The sequence below is a fragment of the Jaculus jaculus genome, chromosome 9, assembly GCF_020740685.1.
Source record: "Jaculus jaculus isolate mJacJac1 chromosome 9, mJacJac1.mat.Y.cur, whole genome shotgun sequence".
NCBI lineage: Eukaryota > Metazoa > Chordata > Mammalia > Rodentia > Dipodidae > Jaculus > Jaculus jaculus.
In genome coordinates this window covers 38,969,024-38,987,424 of record NC_059110.1, presented here as the reverse complement: position 1 = coordinate 38,987,424, position 18,401 = coordinate 38,969,024, and the positions used below count along the sequence as shown (strand labels likewise).

The following is an 18,401-nucleotide window of genomic DNA, read 5'->3' as shown; positions in this document are numbered from 1 at the left end:
GCGTTTAACAGCTAAGCCATCTCTCCAGCCCCTTATGTAGGATTTTTAAGTGTACTCATACATGCTTATTTTAGAACTCTGTAAGTATAGATGTTATAGTTACATAGTTACATATTTGAATTATATAATCCCTTAAGTACTTGTATTTCAGGCTAAAATAAAAGCATTTAATCCTTTTACACAAAGTGTTTCCAATTTAGTTTCACAAATTCATATAGCCAATGACTGCTTCATCAACGGAACAAAAACAAAAGTAGCAACCCAATGCAGTCTGCAGTAATGACAGCAGAGGGCAGTCATGAGGTGATCGTTTCTTTCTTGCACAAAGAATATATTCAGTTAGGAATTTACTAGTTTTCAGGGACTAGGTTCTTGGTAAAATGTTTCCTACATCAGAACTATTTTAAAAACTCCAAGTAAAAAGTAACATTTAACTGTTAAGATGAAATGAATTATAATTTATAAAAAATAGAGTTTATTACTCTTCATGAATTGGTTTCCTATCACACTACCACATTTACAAGAAACTGAAATGAAAAAAATATATTTTATATTGTTATATAACAGTTAAGTTTCTAAAAGGAAAAAAGTAAGAAAGGAATTACCATAAAATCTGGGGTATAAAAATTAATTCTGGGTGAAAGATGTGTTGGAGAGGGGAGTGAGAGACTAAGAGAGTGCTGGCAATGCAACACACCTGAGTCCTCATTTCACAGGTTCTAATTTTGTAATAAGTCATGGAACAGAATAGTTATGTTTTATACATATAGAGCAAAATATCCCAAGGCTTCATCAGGACTAAATTAATAGGCAGAAAAAATATCTTTAAGACATTTCTAGTTTTCTAAACCATACAAACTACATAAAATAAAACAAATCTGATACCAGATTAGATTCTTATTAGGAAAATCATTAGCTTCCTTTACAAAATCAAAAATCCATATATGGTAGCTGGGCATGAGGGTGCACACCTTTAATCCTAGCACTTGGCAGCCTGAGGTAGGACTGCCATGAGTTTGAGGCCAGCATGGAGCTATAGAGTGAGTTCCAGGTCAATCTTGGCTGGAGTGAGACCATGCCTTTTAAAAAAAACATCCATATATGCATATTAGACCCAGATATTCTTTCTGCTAAAATATAAACAACTGACATGGCATTTTGTTTTCATTATGTTTACTTATTTTAAATAATACTTGATTATTTAAAGCTAAAATATTGTAATGGTAGCATTATAACACATAGATATAAACTTATATGAATTAATCTATTATTTGAAGGTAGACTGTGGCAACTTTAGCATGCATATTGAATTCTAAACTAACCAGAAAAAACATAATCATCTACCTATCAATATCTACAGACCAAGTCATATCAATAATTACACTGACTATAAATATGAAGCAAATATTCCCATTAAAAGGCAGAGACTATCAGTCACTCCGTCAGGTGTGTGTGTGCAGTGTTTGTGCTGTGGTGTGTGCACATGTGTGTAGATACTCCCAGGCTTACTCTCAGAGAGGCCAGTGGAGGACATTGGGTATCTTCCTCTGTTGCTCATACATATATTGTCTTGAGATGAAATCTCTCATTTAACCATGAGCTACTATTTTTGGCCACATTGGCCGATCAGCAAGTTTCGCACCTCTTTTCTTCACAGGACTAGGGTTCCAGGTGTCCATACCCAGCTGTTTATGTAGGTGCTAGGAAACCGAACTCAGGGCAGCCAGGTCTTCTCAGGCCTTCAGGCTTAAGCAGCAAGATCTCTTAACTGCTGAGCTATCTCTTTTTTTTTTAAATTTTGTTTATTTTTATTTATTGAAAGTGACAGACAGAGAGAGAGAGAGAAAGGGGCAGATAGAGAGAGAGAGAGAGACAGAATGGGCATGCCAGGGCCTCTGGCCACTGCAAATGAACTCCAGACGCATGTGCCCCCTTGTGCATCTGGCTAACATGGGTCCTGGAGAATCGAGCCTCGAACCGGGGTCCTTAGGCTTCACAGGCAAGCGCTTAACCTCTTAGCCATCTCTCCAGCCCCTGAGCTATCTCTTAAGCCACTGTTTCTCACTCTGAATAAAAACAACATGACCCGAGCCAGGCCAAGTGGCACACTATAAACTAAAAATGACTTACCTTAATGATGGACAAAAAGTTATTTACTAGTTAATTATCCTGTTTAGCAACATGTAAAATTTGAAATTAAAGAAAAAGAAACCTGAGCATGTTATATTATATAGCATAATTATGTTTATGACAGAATGCAAATTTTATCCTACCTGAAGTCACAAGCTGTAGTAAATTCTGCTCCTCCACCCAGTGCTCGTCCTTGAACTAGCGCAACACTTATCAAAGGCAGTCTGTATAGTGAAAGAAGAAGGAATGGAAATATATCTAGTTTCAATGTTTAGTTTTTTAAAGTCTGAGGAAACAAAACTATTGCACTGTATTAATAACAAATACCCATCAAGGATAGTAAAGCCTTGTGCCTGTGCACCATGAGACTAAAGTAGTGAAGTGCCACAAGTACAACAGGCAGTGAAGTTAGGATTCTATTAATCTCTCTGTACTCTCAAATAAGATGAGTACTAAAAATAGGAATATGTAATAAGTTTAAATATGTTTCTTTAGTTTCCAAAATGTTTTATCTTTAATTTTTCAATTGTCTATATTCAGAATATGAAAGCAGAAAGCTACTTCTCCATAACATGTCCATTTGTTACACTGAATGTACAGAAGACTTTTTTTCCTTTTTACTTCATCTAATTACAAAGGAAACCCATTTTTTTTTTTCAGAAAGCTATAAAAGCTTTTATCAACCCATAGTTTCTGTTTCCCTTCATCTGGACACAGTCACCTTCACTACCAACTCTGCTAGTTCTCATTCTGAGGTACTCCTTGTCTCTGGGTTGGTGTCTTTACTCCATTCTAATACCACTGCTGGACTTTCCCTACATCTATTCCTTTAGGAAAAATTCATTAGAGGGAGGAGCTGCATCTTAAATTACCTTCCTCTTTCAAATTTATTATTTATAAAATACTTGTTCATACTTCACAAATATTTAACTCAAATATGCTCAAATGATTGTTCTGAATGGCATAAAGAAAGAATTCATCATTATATTATATATAATTTGAAACTTCGCTTGTTTTCCAACTAATAAAAGTAAAATAATAATAATGAACTAATTCTGATTTGATACAAATATTTTTAAAAGAAAAATACATTACCTCATAAATTTTGTTAAGGTGTTTTGCATGAACATAGATAAGGCCATTCCATCCTTTAAATAAATAAGCATAAAGGTTTTAGAAAGGCATAAAGTTAAAAGTACATCAGCCTTTTAAGATGAGGTTTCCATGTAAACCTCTGCAATACTGAAATGTAAACAGTGCTGTACTTGCTGATACCCCAGGGCTCACTGCACTCTGCATTGCAGGAGGCTGAGTTAGATCACACACCTAGAACAGTACAGAGTTCTTCTTAGGCTAATGTGGAAGAAAGGTACTCTCCCATCTACTACCTCTAAAGAAGATAAATACTTTTTAAAAGGAAGAGAAGAATAATTACAAGCTTTTAGTTTGGGGACTTATATGGCTCTTATTCTAGATTTTCCACAAATTAAAACCTCATTATAAAAGCAGTTCAAATTCAGGGACTAAGGGGGTCTCTCAGTCCTTCCTCTAAATATTTCCAGTATTGACTCTTCTATTTTTATTCTCCTTAGACTGGTTCAGACCTGTTACGCATGTGTGGGTTAATATAACAGCTTTTCTCCCAAACCAATCACTGTATTTAGTCTTATTTATTTATTTTTTTTCTTCTTAACTACACCTACTGTAGTGGTTTGATACAGGTGTCCCCCATAAATTTAGGTATTCTGAAGCTAGGTTCTCAGCTGATGGTGATTTGGGAATTAATGCCTCCTGGAGGCAATGCATTATTAAGGGCAGGTTTATGGGTATTATAGCCAGTTTCCCCATGCCAGTGTTTGGCACACTTTCCTATTGCTGTTGTCCACCTGATATTGGCAAAGGGTGATGTCCACCCTCAGCTCATGCCATCGTTTTCCCCTGCCATCATGGCACCACACTTACTCTATACCACACTGATCCTGAGAACATAAAATTCTAACCTGTATCTTATTCTAGAACCATAAATGAGCCTCTTTCAAGCAGTTAGAGAGAAAAATCAAGTCCTATACAAAGGTAAGTCTATCAGGATAACAGCAGATTACTCAACACAAACTTTAAAAGCCAGGTCTTGTAATATATTACAAGTTCTGAAAGGAAACAAATGGCAACCAAGATTACATTATCCTGCAAACGTATCCATTCAAATGGACAAAGAAATAAGGACATTCCACAACAAAAACAAGCTAAAGGAATATATAAAAACTAAACCAGTTCTACAGAAAATACTTGAAAGGATCTACCATGATGAAGAGAGGGAAAAGTACACACATAAGGATCCTGGAAAAAAAATAAACCATACTCTAATACTAGTTAATACAAGAGAGCAAAGGTAAAATGGGAAGAACTCCAAAACAAGAAAAAGAGCCAGGTGCACATGCCTTTAATCCCAGCACTCGGGAGGCAGAGGTAGCAGGATCACAATGAGTTCAAGGCCACCCTGAGACTACATGGTGAATTCCAGGTCAGCCTGGACTAGAGTGAAACCCTACCTCAAAAAAAATAAAATAAAATAAAATAAATGACAAAAATAAATATACAACTTTCAATGACAACTCAATGCTGTAACCAAAAGACACAGGTTTGCAGACTGGATTAAAAAGCAGGATCCTGCTGGGCATGGTGGCGCACACCTTTAATCCCAGCACTTGGGAGGCAGGGGTAGGAGGATCGCCATGAGTTCGAGGCCACCCTGAGACACAGTAAATTCCAGATCAGCCTGAGCTAGAGTGAAACCCTACCTCGAAAAAACAAAAAACAAAAATCAACAAAAAGCAGGATAGTTGGAAAATGGTGTTTCAAGCAAATGGACATAAAAAACAAACAGGTGTCACTATCCTAATAATATCTGACAGGGCAGACTTTAGACCAACATTAGTTAGGAAAGATAAGGAAGGTTATTTTATATTAATTAAAGTAACACTCCAACAGGAGGACATTACAGTCCTAAACATACATGCACCTAACATGGGGGCTCCCAAATTCATCAAACACTATTAGAATTAAGGTCACAGATAACACCAAACCCAATTGTAGTGGGTGACTTCAACACCCTGCTTTTATCAACTGACAGGTCATCCTGGCAAAAAATAAACAGAGAGGCATCTGGATTAAATGAGGTCATAGAACAAATGGACCTAACAGATATCAACAGAAAATTTCATCCAAATGCTGCAGAATACACATTCTTTTCAACAGCACATGGAACATTCTCTATACTACACCGTATATTAGGACACAAAGCAAACTTAAGAAATATAGGAAAACTTGGGCTGGAGAGATGGCTTAGCAGTTAAGCGCTTGCCTGTGAAGCCTAAGGACCCCGGTTCGAGGCTCGGTTCCCCAGGTCCCACGTTAGCCAGATGCACAAGGGGGCGCACGCGTCTGGAGTTCGTTTGCAGAGGCTGGAAGCCCTGGCGCGCCCATTCTCTCTCTCCCCCTCTACCCGTCTTTTTCTCTGTGTCTGTAGCTCTCAAATAAATAATTTAAAAAAAAAAGAAATATAGGAAAACTGAAATAATTCCTTGCACTTGATCTGATCACAATGGCATTAAACTACAAGCCAACAGCAAGAAAAGCTACACAGCATACACAGAATCATGGAAACTAAATAGTACACCACTAAATGATGATTGGGTCAATGAAGAAATCGAGAAAGGAATCAAAAAATTCAAGGAATCAAATGATAATGACATGCAACATACCAAAACTTATGGGACACAATGAAGGCAGTCCTAAGAGGGGAATTTATAGTTTTAATTGCCTATATTTAAAAAAAAAATAGAAGCTGGACATGGTAGCACATATCTTTAATCCCAGCATTCAGGAAGCAGAGGTAGGAAAATCACCCTGAGACTACATAGTGAATTCCAGATCAGCCTGAGCTAGAGTGAGAACCTACCTCAAAAAGAAAAAAAAAAAAGCCGGGTGTGGTGGTGCATGCCTTTAATCCCAGCACTGGGGAGGCAGAGGTAGGAGGATTGCTGTGAGTTTGAGGCCACCCTGAGGCTCCATAGCGAATTCCAGGTCAGCCTGGCTTGGAGTAAGACCCTACCTTGAAAAACCAAAAAAAAAAAAAAAAAAAAAAAGCAAGAAAAATTAGAAAGGTTGCAACTAAACAGCTTCACGTTAAGGCCTTGGAAAAAGAATAAGGCAAAGAAAAATCAGTAGACAGGAATAAAAATTAGAAAAGAAATTAATGAGATAGAAACTAAAAAAAAAAAAGCAATCCAAAGTATTAATAAAACAGAGTTGGCTCTTTGAAAAGATAAACAAGATTGAAAACCCTTAGCAAATCTGAACAAAAGAAAGGGAAAAGAAACACAAATTAATAAAAGTAGAGATGAAAAGGTACCATTATAATAGATACCAATGTAATCCAGAAATCACAGGGACATACTTTAAGAACATACACTACACTAAGTTTGAAAATTTGAAAGAAATGGATGGCTTCCTTGATTTATATGAACAACCAAAATTAAATCAAGATGAGATTAACCACTTAAATAGATCTATAACAAGTAAGGAGATTCAAGCAGTTATTAAAAAAAAAAAAAGCCAGATGGATTCACTAGTGAATTTTACCAGACCTTCATGGAAGAACTAACACAAATGTGTCTCAAACTTTTCCAAAAAATAGAAAAGGAAGAAATCCTACCAAACTCCTATGAGGCCAGCATCACCCTGATACCAAAATCAGGCAAAGACAGAACACAAAAAGAAAATTACAGACAAATCTCCCTCATGAACATAGATGCAAAAATTCTCAACAAAATATTGGCAAATAGAATCCACGAATATATCAGAAAGATTATTCACCCTGACCAAATAGGCTTTATCCCAGAGATGCAGGAATGGTTCCACATATGCAAACTGATAAATGTAATACATTATATAAATGGACTGAACTGAAGGACAAAAATCACATGATCATTTCATTAGATGCAGAAAAAGCATTTGGAAAAATCCAACAGCCCCTCATAATAAAAGTCCTATACAAACTGGGAATAAAAGGAATATATCTCAATATAATACAGGCTATTTATGACAAACCTACAACCAACATAATACTAAATAGAGAAAAACTTGAAGGTTTTCCACTAAAATCAGGAAAAAAGACAAGGGTGTCCACTGTCTCCACTTCTATTCAACATAATATGAAGTCTTAGCCATAGCAATAAGGCAAAAGACACACATAAAAGGTATACAAATTGGAAAGGAAGAGATCAAATTATTATTTGCAGATGATATAACGCTATACATAAAGGACCCTAAAGACTCTACCAGCAAACTATTAGAGCTTATAGCAATGTAGCAGTATACAAAATAAACACTCAAAAATCAGTAGCCTTCCTATATGCTAATAACAAACACACTGAGGATGAAACCAGAGAATCACTCCTATTCACAATTGCTTAAAAAAATAATAATAAAAATACCTTGAAATAAACCTAACCAAGGGAGTGAAGGAGCCCTACAATGAAAACTTTAAAACACTCAAGACACACTAGGAAATGAAAAGACATCCAATGTTCTTAGATTGGAAGAATCAATATTGGTGAAAATGGCAACTTTACCAAAAGCAATCTACACATTTAATGCAATCCCCATCAAAATTCCATTGTCATTCTTCACAGAAACAGAAAAACAAAAACAATCCTAGAATTCATTTGGAAGCAAAAAAAAAAAAAAAAAAATCTTGAATATCTAAAACAATTTTGAGCAACAAAAATAAGGCTGGTGGTATTACTGTGGTGGTTTAATTCTGGTATCCTCCATAAACTTAGGTATTTAATGCTAGGTTCCCAGCTGATGGAGATTTGGGAATTAAAGCCTTATGGAGACAGTGTATTGTTGGGGACAGGCTTATGGGTTTTATAGCCAGTTTCCCCATGGCAGTGTTTGGCATACTCTTCTGTTGCTACGGTCCACCTTAAGTCCACCCTCTGCTCATGCCATCATTTTCTCCTACCATCATGGAGCTTCCCCTCGAGTCTGTAAGCCAAAATAAATTCTCTTTTTCCCACAAGCTACTTTTGGTTGGGTGATTTCTACCAGCAATAAGAACCTCCTGACTGCAACAGTAAAGTAGCACCGAGGAGTGGGATTGTTACTAGACACCTGACTGTGTGGCTTTGGCCTTTTGAAGCTGATGTGCAAGAGGAATGTGGAATGATTTGAAAGCTTGGCCCAAGAGATGCCTTGCAGTGCTGTAAGTCTTGATGGACTACTTTGGTTAGAGTTAAAAGACATGAAGGCAGTAAGAACTATGGACTGTGAGGTTTGGCTTATGACGGTAAGAAAGTGCTTTGCTTGGACTGGGCTAGCAGTTTGTGTGAGAAGCTTGCTCTTATGCCCATGTCCTTAATAGTTGTGCAGGGTTGCTTTGCGTAGAAATGAGCTGGTGTGTGCAGAGGGATATGGCACAGAAAGAAAAATCATTGGGTGAACTGCTGCCCATTCATCTGCAATTGAGAGATTACAACCTTTGAGATTGGGCCAGCTGACCTGCACTGGGGCAACAAAAGAATATAGACTCTTTTGAAGGGGCGTGAGTGCTCAAGGAGTGTCCTGTTCTTCAAAGTCTGCTTTATTCCCCCCTGGATTAACAAATTGGCACCCTACCTGGTATTGTGGAGTATAAGAAATGCTAGAAAGAGGGTCATTGAGTTTGCATCACGGTCTTGTGTTTTGGAAATGGCCATGAGCAGTGTGAAGCAGGTTTGCTGGTTGCCTGCATGGAGACCCCATGGGGCCATGAGGATGAACCATGGGTTGCAGTGGAAACCCAATGGAGATGCCGGGACCATGATGGTTGCTAAGGAAAGCTGTTGGCCCCAATGAAGTTTTCCAGGACTGTGAGTAGCCTAGCTGGAGGGGCAGAATTGGAATTCCACAGACTTGTTGCTGGTTGGAACTCTTGGAAAAATTGGAGATTTGTCTAGAATTGTTGGACTTGGAGCTATAGAGTTTGATGTTTGTGTTGGTCATTTTAAATCTTGTATTGGTTGAATATTTCTTCGCTATGCCAAATGCCATATTTTGCAGTGTGAATGTTTACTCTGTGCCACTATGGATTTTGGGAGGAATTTTGGTATTATGGCTAAGTTAAAATACCTTGGATTATGGGGATATATGTACATCAGTGGGATTGATAAAAACTATGGGGACTTTTAAAGTTGGACTGAATGCATTGCATTTTACATCATGGATGTTTATCAGTTTATGAGGGCCAGGGGCAGAATGTTTGAAGGGTGGTTGGATTCAGGTGTCCCCCATAAACTTAAGTGTTCTGAATGCTAGGTTCCCAGCTGATGGAGATTTGGGAATTAAGGCCTCATGGAGGCAGTGTATTGTTGGGGGTGGGCTTATGGGTGTTATAACCAGTTTTCCCATGACAGTGTTTGACATACTCTCCTGTTACTATGGTCCACCTTATGTGGGCCAGGGATGATGTCCACCCTCTGCTCATGCCATTGTTTGCCCCCACCATTACGGAGCTTCCCCTAGAGTCTGTAAACCAGAATAAATCCTTTTTCCCACACACTGCTCTTGGTTGGGTGATTTCTACTAGCAATGCGAATCTGACTGCAACCACCATCATTTTAATCTGTATTACAGAACCATAGTAACAAAAACAGTATGGTACTGGCACAAAAACAGAAACATAGATCAATGGAACAAAATAGAGGACTCAGACGAAAGGCCAGGTAGCTAGAGCCACCTGATTATCAACAAAAATGCCGAAAATACTCATCACAGAAAAGACAGCCTCTTCAACAAATGGTGCTGGGAAAACTGGGTAAGTAACTGTTGAAGGATAAAAATAGATCCTTATCTCTCTCCATGCACAAGAAATAAGTACGTCCAAATGGATCAAAGACCTTAATATCAGACCCGAAACTCTGAAACTGCCAGAAGAAAATCAGCTTCAATATATTGGCATAGGCAAAGATTTTCTGAGTATAACTCCAGTTGCTCAGGAAATAAAACCACTGATCAACTGCTGGGACCTCATGAAATTTTAAAGCTTTTGCACAGCAAAGGATACTATGAATAGTTCAAAGAGGCAACCTACAGAATGGGAGAAAATCTTTGCCAGCTATGCATCTGACAGAGGATTAAGATCCAGGATACACAAAGAACTCCAAAAACTAAACAATAAGAAATCAAACAACCCAATTAAAAATGGGCTATGGAATTAAATAGATGTTTGCAAAAGAAGAAACAAAGTGGCATATAAATATCTAAAAATTGTTCTACATCCTTAGCCATTAGGGAAATGCAAATTAAAAGTACTTTGAGATTCCATCTCACTCCTGTCACAATGGCTATCTCCATGAAAACAAAGGACAATAAATGCTGGTGAGGACGTGGAAAAAGAAGAACCCTTCTACACTGTTGGTGGGAATGCAGTCTGGTCCAGCCATTGTGGAAATCAATGAGGAGGTTCCTGAGACAGCTGAAAACTGACCCAGGTATACCACTCCTAGGCATATATCCTAAGGGCTCATCTCACTACCTTAGAGACACTTGTTCAACCATGTTTACTGCCGCTCTATTCACAATATCTAGGATGTGAAACCAGCCTAGATGTCCCTCAACTGATGAGTGGATAACAAAGATGTGGCACATTTATACAATACAGTTCTACTCAGCAGTAAGGAAAAATGGAATTTTGAGGAAAATGGATGAATCTGAAAAGGATTACATGTAGTAAGGTAACACAGGCCCAGAAAACCGTATGTCACATGTTCTCTTTCATGTGTGGATCCTAGCTACAAATGATTGGACTTGTGTGTGAGCTAGAATAAAACTCAGTAGCAGAGGCCAGTAAGCAAGAAAGGGGATATAAAGGGAAAAGAAAGGGAGGGAGGGGGGACTTAATAGGATGGTATTGTATACATGTAAGTAGAAGAGCAGACTAAAAGGGGTGGAAAGGCCTAAGTAAGGTCAGGGGAAGAGATTGAGTAAAGGAAATGTGGGGGGAGGGCTAATCAAAATCTAAGAGGTTATGACTAAGTCATAAGGAAACCTACTTTTTTGAACACTGGCATACTCAGAAGCCATAGATTATTACTAGAAAACTTTCAGTTCCAAGTATGGGATACCTTCCAGGGAGTTGTTGGTCAGGGAGGTCACTGATAGCCCCAAAACATTACAGAGCATTACTAAGGGTCTTGGTTTCCCACCAGGAATAGATGGTAAGACTCCACTGCTGAAGACTCTACAAACTTGTCCTGCTGGAGCTGAACTGAGAACCTACTCTGTGTAAACCAGCTGACACAAAGCTGGAAAAAGCTATACTACATGCAGTTCTGTAGGAGAGGAATCACCAGTGGAGATAACAGTGAACACTACAAGCCAGGCCAAATGGGCCAATGGGTGAAATAGTGGCATGTCTGTTATGGGGGAAAACAACCACTCTTTAATTGAACTGGATGTCCGCTCCACGGAAATGAATATACCAAAAACCTATGATGAGGGACGTCCATGTGCTCTAGGGTGTAATGTCTGCTGTTGTCTAGCTAAATGTGTATACTATGCTCAACAAACTACCCAGTAAGCACTTCTCTTAGTGTTCAGACCTATGTATTTTTTAAAAATTTTTACTTATTTGACAGAAAAAAGAGGGAGAGAGACAGAATGGGCACCAGGGCCTCCAGTCACTCACTGCAAATGAACTCCAGACACATGTGCCACCTTGTGCATCTGGATAACATGGGTCCCAGGGAATAGAACCTGGGTCCTTTGGCTTTGAAAGCAAACGCCTTAATTATAAGCCATCCCTCCAGCCCCATACCCCTGTATTAATGCTACTCTCACTTTTGGTTAGAGAAGCTTCTCTTGTCAGATGGCGGTGTCCTCTGGGATTACTCAAAAGGTAACACAGTGTTGAGAAGAAGTGACATAAGAGTGCTCAGCACTGAAACATCTCTGTTACATCTTCCAAGGCTCAGGGTCCATTGTGGAAGAGGTGGCAGAAAGTATGTAAGAGCCAAAAGGAGGATAGGACTGCTTACAATGCACTGCTCCAGACACAGAATGGCCTGGTTATCCATGACCTTGCAGTGCCTGACACTACCTACACAAGACCATAAGAGGAGGAAAAGATGCTAACATCAAAATAAAAGAGAGACTGATTGAGAGGGGGAGGGTATATGATGGAGAGTGGAGCTGCAACAGAGGAGACAGTTACCATGGTTTATTGTCTATAATTAGGGAAGCTTTCAATAAAAAAAAAATAATTTAAAAATGCTGTTTATATTACTGAAGACTCCCCATGCTTGAGCTGCAAGGTCACAGAGAAATCAAGCTGAAGCTGAGTTGAAAACCTCCTCCCTGTAGACTAGCTGACAGAGAGCTGGAAAAATCTATACTGCATGCAGCCCTATGGAAGAGAAATCATCAATGGAGATAAACAACAGTGGACACTGCAAGTCTTAATTTTGGCCTGCCAGGCCAAATGAGCCAACAGGTGCAATAGTGATGTCTGTTAGGGGGGAAACCAACCGCTAACTAATTGGACTGGAGGCCTGCTCCACAGGAAGGAGTACACGCCTGGTACTAAAAGGCTGTGACAGCAGAAGTCATGAGCCCTAGGAGTGTAATGCTTGCAGGTGTCTAGCTGAATGTCTACCTTACTGTCACCAAACTGTCTTATAAGCACTTTCCTTAATATTCATGCTAACATATTAATGCTAGTCTCACTTTTGGGTTTGAAAAACTTCTCTTTTCAGGTAACAGTGACCTCTGGGATGACTCAAAAGGCCCATAGTGCTGAGATTAAGTGACAGATGAGTACTCAGCACTGAAACATCTCTATCATACCTTCCAAGGCTTAGGGCCCATTGCAGAAGAGGTGGTGGAAAGAATGTAAGAGCCAAAGGAAGGGCAGGACTGCTTACAATGCAATCTTCCAGAAAAAAAATGGCCTGGCTATCCATGGCCTTGCATTGTCTGATAATACCTACACAGGACTCTCATAATGGGTTGAAAAAATGATGACATCAAAATAAAAAAGAGACTAATTGGGGGGGGGGATATGATGGAGAGGGTATTTGTGAAGGGGAAAGTGGGGGAGGGGAGGGAATTACTATGGTTTGTCTATAATTATGGAAGTTGTCAATAAAAAGTTAAAAAACACAATCTCTGCTCTAGCTCTTGCCTCAAAGTCAGCACATGTGCATTTGAGCTCTTATCTGCCCCATCAGGTGGCCCAATTAAAATCCTGTCATGAATATAGCAAGTCTTTGACTACACTTATAGTGGAAAAAGTATTATTGTTTGAGTGTTTATTTTATTTTATTTTTTATTTTTTGCTTTTATTGCCATGATGTGCTTTTTAAAAAAAATATATTCAATAAAATGATTCTGAAGTTAGTATTCTTAAGTTGATATCTACTGTATTGGTCTTAGTTACCTATTCTTTGAGATTTTGCCTTCAGTACTTGGCTGGATGTTACATTTGTATATCACAGTGTTGTGCATGTGTCTATATCTATGTGCACCAGTATCATATGTGGTATATCTGGAAGGGAAGAAACATGTTCCAGCCCTAAAATGCAGTTACCAGTTTTCATTGCTTTAAATCCTTACAGATAGAAGCTGGCAATTTTCTGTACCATGGAATTATGTTTACTGCTGTTTTGTATTTGATTAGTATAATGTTCAATGCCTCTCTTCTGCAGAGTGTATCATCTCACTGAGTGTGAGTCTGTAAATTGTCCAGATGGCTACAGATAATAATCTTTTCTTTTGTGAGATCTTCATTTAATGCACTGCCCAGAAAGGGCCATGTGTCTTTCTCTGTATGAGAAGCTGTGTGGAAAAGACTTCTGGACATAGTTCTGACTTAAACCCATGAAGTTATTTCATTACAATAAAATTTTTAAATGCTACTTAAAGAATTTATATATTTCCTCCAAATACATAGAAGGGTTTAGAAACAATTAAAAGTTTCTCTAAGCGAGTCTCCAGTCAGCCCACCTAGTGCTGGAAAGTGCTACATTTGGAGGAAAGTGGCCAACAATGATCTGAGCAACCAGAAGGTCGAAGCTACTCAGAAGCAAGCACCCTGACACAGTGTACATGCCAGTGCAATAGTGGCACACAGCCTCAGTGGGTGACTTATAGCTTACTGATTGACTAAGAGATCCACTCAGTGTAAAGGAACCCATATCTGGAACTGGGAGCCAGATCAGAATCCTATGGAGACAAAGATTATGCTCTCCAGTGTCAAGCTCTCACTAGTCTTTGGCTAAAAAGAGGGCTTACATACACCAAATTTTCCCTAAATTAATAATGCTTATCCCATTTAAACTATGCTGACTTCAATCTCTGTTGGAGAATCTGTTCTTTTTTAGCACATAGCAAGACCCAAGGAGATAAACTACCCCTTGCACTTCAACCAAGCCACAGGTAAAACCAGAGGACTTAGGGGGATGAGCATGAATGTTGCTTCCAAGCTGAATCTGATAATCAGCACCAGGGTGAAGGAGACCTTGAGGATACTCAACACCTACCAAAGCAGAAACCCATAAAGTCCTAAGAGCTCGTCACTAAAATAGAATTAAAACTCACCCACCCCATTCTACATGTAGTTCAATGGGAGAAAGAGATACCACCAGTGAAGACACTCAACAGTGGACACGGCAAGCCTTATTATTGGCCAGCCACGCCAAATGAGCCAAAGGGGGCAATGGTGGCATGTCTGTCGTGGTGGAAACCAACTGCCCTCCAATTGGACTGGAGGCCCGCTCCATGGGGGGAAACACATCCCTGATACTGAAAACTTAAAACAGGGGTAGTCATGAGCCCTAGGGGTGTAACATCTGCTGATGTCTGGAACAATGTATATAGTATGCTATCAAACTGCCCAGTAAGCACTTCTCTTAATATTTATACCCTTGTATTAATGCTACTCTCACTTTGGGTAGAGAATCTTCTCTTTTCCGATGGCAGTGACTTTGGGATGACTCAGAAGGTATCATAGTGCTGGAAAGAAGTGGCTGGAGTACTGAGTAACATCTTGATCACACCTTCCAAGGCTCAGGGTCTAATGCGGAAGAGGTAGCAAAAAGAATGTAAGAGCCAAAGGAAGGATAGGACTCCATACAACATGCTCCCTCCAAACATAAAATGGCCTGGATATCCATGACCTCATAGAGCCTGACACTACCTACACAAGACCATAAGAGGAGGAAAAGACCATGACATCAAAATAAAAGAGAGACTGATTGAAATGGGGAGGGGATATGATGGAGAATGGAATTTCAAAGGGGAAAGTGGAGGAGGGAGAGGGTATTACCATGGGATACTTTTTATAATCATGGAAAATGTTAATAAAAATTGAGAAAAAATAAACTCACCCACCAAAGCTCAGGGAATTTTGTGGAAGAGGGACAGAAAGACTGTAAAGGCCACAGGTTGAGACATCATGTCCAGAGGCATCCCCTCCCCTACAAAAATAACTGACTACTTACTGTTCCCACAACTCATAACCCACAACCCCATAGAAATACCTGCAACCCCACTGAGGGTTCCCAGTGGAATGTGGGGGCAGGGATGAGGGAAAAGTGGGTACCAACACATGATGTATCCATATAAAATATGTTGTTAATAATAATAATGAAAAATAATGTTTTAAAAAGGTTCTCTATATAATAAGTTTAAAATGGAACTCTACAGCACTAGTAGCAAACAAAAGAAAGTTTGACAAGAAATTTAAGCCACAGAGATAAGTAATAGACTGGCATAGTTGTAACCAAGAAGTCAGACAACAAAAAGGACAATATTAAGCTGGAGGGATGGCTGAGCAGTTAAAGCTTTGCCTGCAAAGCCAAAGGACCCAAATTCGATTCCCCAGGACCCATGCTAGCCAGATGCACATGGTGGTACATGCATTGGGAGTTCATTTGCAGTGGCTAGAGGCCCTGGCGTGCCCATTCATATTCATTCATTCTCAATCTCTCCCCTTTCTGGCAAATAAATAAATAATTTTTTAAAGGACAATATGCTCAAGGTAGATGAAGAGTACAAAACTCTCTAAAACACCAGATTTTCCTTGAGGCATTTTACCCAACTCATTGCAAAGTAAGGAGGTTTGAATTTCCCCATCCTGATGTTTATAACTGGACTTTGATTACTTCTTCCATCCAAAAAGAAACCCCTACAGCCTGTCAAATATCTGTGACATAAAATCCCAATCTTATAATTGAGTAATATTTTTCTTTTATATCCTCCTTGTATCCTTTCTTTAACTGTTTAGGGTTAATTCTGTGTCCCAGTAATTTATCTCCTGGTCTCTACTTTTTAAATCAAGAATTAACTGTATAGTTGGCAGTGACTACTGGGTTGAGTCAAAGCTTGTCAGTGTTGAGAATAAGAGACTACTGAGTGTGCAGCACTAAAGAAGACAACTATAACACCCCTCCAAGGCTCTGGACACACTGTGAAAGAGGAGGTAAAAGAGACTATAAGAGCCTGATGACTGGTAGCAGGGCTCTGGAAGGCTCTCTCTGGACATGAAGTGGCCATTGCATTCATGACCTCAAGGCAGCTTCCATTTGCTACCTGCACAATATTGGACCAACAACACTCTGTCATAGATTCTGGAGAAAGACAAATATGTATGTATGTATGTCTGCATGTATGCATGTATGTATGTATGTGAGGAATAGCTGCAAAAGGAGGCTTTAGTGGAAGGGAAATGAAGGAGTAGGGAGAACAGAAGTTAACAAGGGGATATTATGATCAAAATATGACAATGTATGAAACTTGTCAATAAAAAAGGCTTGCAAAAATGTCTAAACATTTGCCAGGCATGATGGTGCACACCTTTAATCCCAGCACTCGGGAGGCAGAGGTAAGAGGATCACGAGTTCAAGGCCACCTTGAGATTACAGAGTGAATTCCAAGTTAACCTGGACTAGAGTGAGACCCTACCTCGAAAAACAAAAACAAACAAAAAGTATTAAAAAATTTTAACTGTTGGGCTGGAGAGATTGCTTAGTGGTTAAGCACTTGCCTATGAAGCCTAAGGACCCCGGTTTGAGGCTCGACTCTCCAGGACCCAGGTTAGCCAGATGCACAAGGGGGCACACACATCTGGAGTTCGTTTGCAGTGGCTAGAGGCCCTGCGCCCATTCTCTCTCTCTCTCTCTGCCTCTTTCTGTTGCTCTCAAATAAATAAATAAGTAAAATAAACAAAAATAAAAATTTAAAAAAAACTTTTAGCTGCTTAACAGGGAAAACTGGAACTCTTCTAATAAAACAAAAGCTATCAAATTAATTCAACTTATTTTTGTTTGGTTTGGATTTTGGTTTTTTGAAGCAGGGCTTCACTTGAACCCAGGTTGACCTGACACTCACTCAGTAGCACACTATAGCCTCAAACTCCTGGTGTTTCTCCTACCTTAGTCTCCCAAGTGCTATGATTAAAGACATGTAGCACCATGCCCAGTGAAACCAACTTCTTACAGGATCAGTTATGGTTGAAGAGGAAAAGAAAATGGAATAACACTTAAAGAAATATAATAAAATATTGATAGTTCTTGATGCTGTCAAGTGTACATGAAGGTTTAACTGAATTCATTTTTGTTTTTGTTTATATTTGGAAATTTTTATCAATAAAATTTTTAAACTGAAAAATTACAGTGGCAGAAACATCATAAGGAAAATTTTTATTAAGTCATTTCAACGATCACTTTCAAGAATTTCATTATAATTACAGGACAATGCAATCTGATTACTAAAATCATCATACATTCATTATTTCACATTCTCAGAAAAAACAAATTCACCAAATAAGCAGATGCTAATGAGGCATCTGTAACAACAAAGAGTCAGTATATTGGGGGAAAAAAAGAGCCGTGTTCACAAAATGGCCTGGATATCCATGACCTCACTGTGCCTGACACTACCTACACAAGATCATCATAATAGGAGGAAAAGATCATGACATCAAAATAAAAGAGACTGATTGAGGGGGGGAGGGGTAAGATGGAGAGTGGAGTTTCAAAGGGGAAAGTGGGGGGAGGGAGGACATTACCATGGATATTGTTTACAATCATGGAGGTTGTTAATAAAAAAATAATAAATAATTTTTTAAAAAAAGAGCCGTGTTTAGAGGAAACTGTTTGCAAGTAACAGCCATGTTGAGTCTCAGAAAGTCTCAGCATGAGAAGCAGATACGTTTATATATACAGCTGCAT

General features: G+C 38.9%; 1 protein-coding gene across 8 annotated transcripts in view; it reads right to left on the bottom strand.

The window, feature by feature from the left end:
* Echdc1 (ethylmalonyl-CoA decarboxylase 1) overlaps nt 1-18,401 on the bottom strand; it is a 41,320-nt gene that overhangs the window by 10,073 nt on the left and 12,846 nt on the right. For all 8 annotated transcript variants that reach the window (XM_045159351.1, XM_045159348.1, XM_045159350.1 and 5 more), the window contains 2 exons: nt 3,226-3,278; nt 2,274-2,354 (listed from right to left, as the gene is read on the bottom strand). In XM_045159351.1, coding sequence (XP_045015286.1) covers nt 2,274-2,354; nt 3,226-3,278 — 134 coding nt within the window. The remainder of the gene's footprint in view (nt 1-2,273; nt 2,355-3,225; nt 3,279-18,401) is intronic.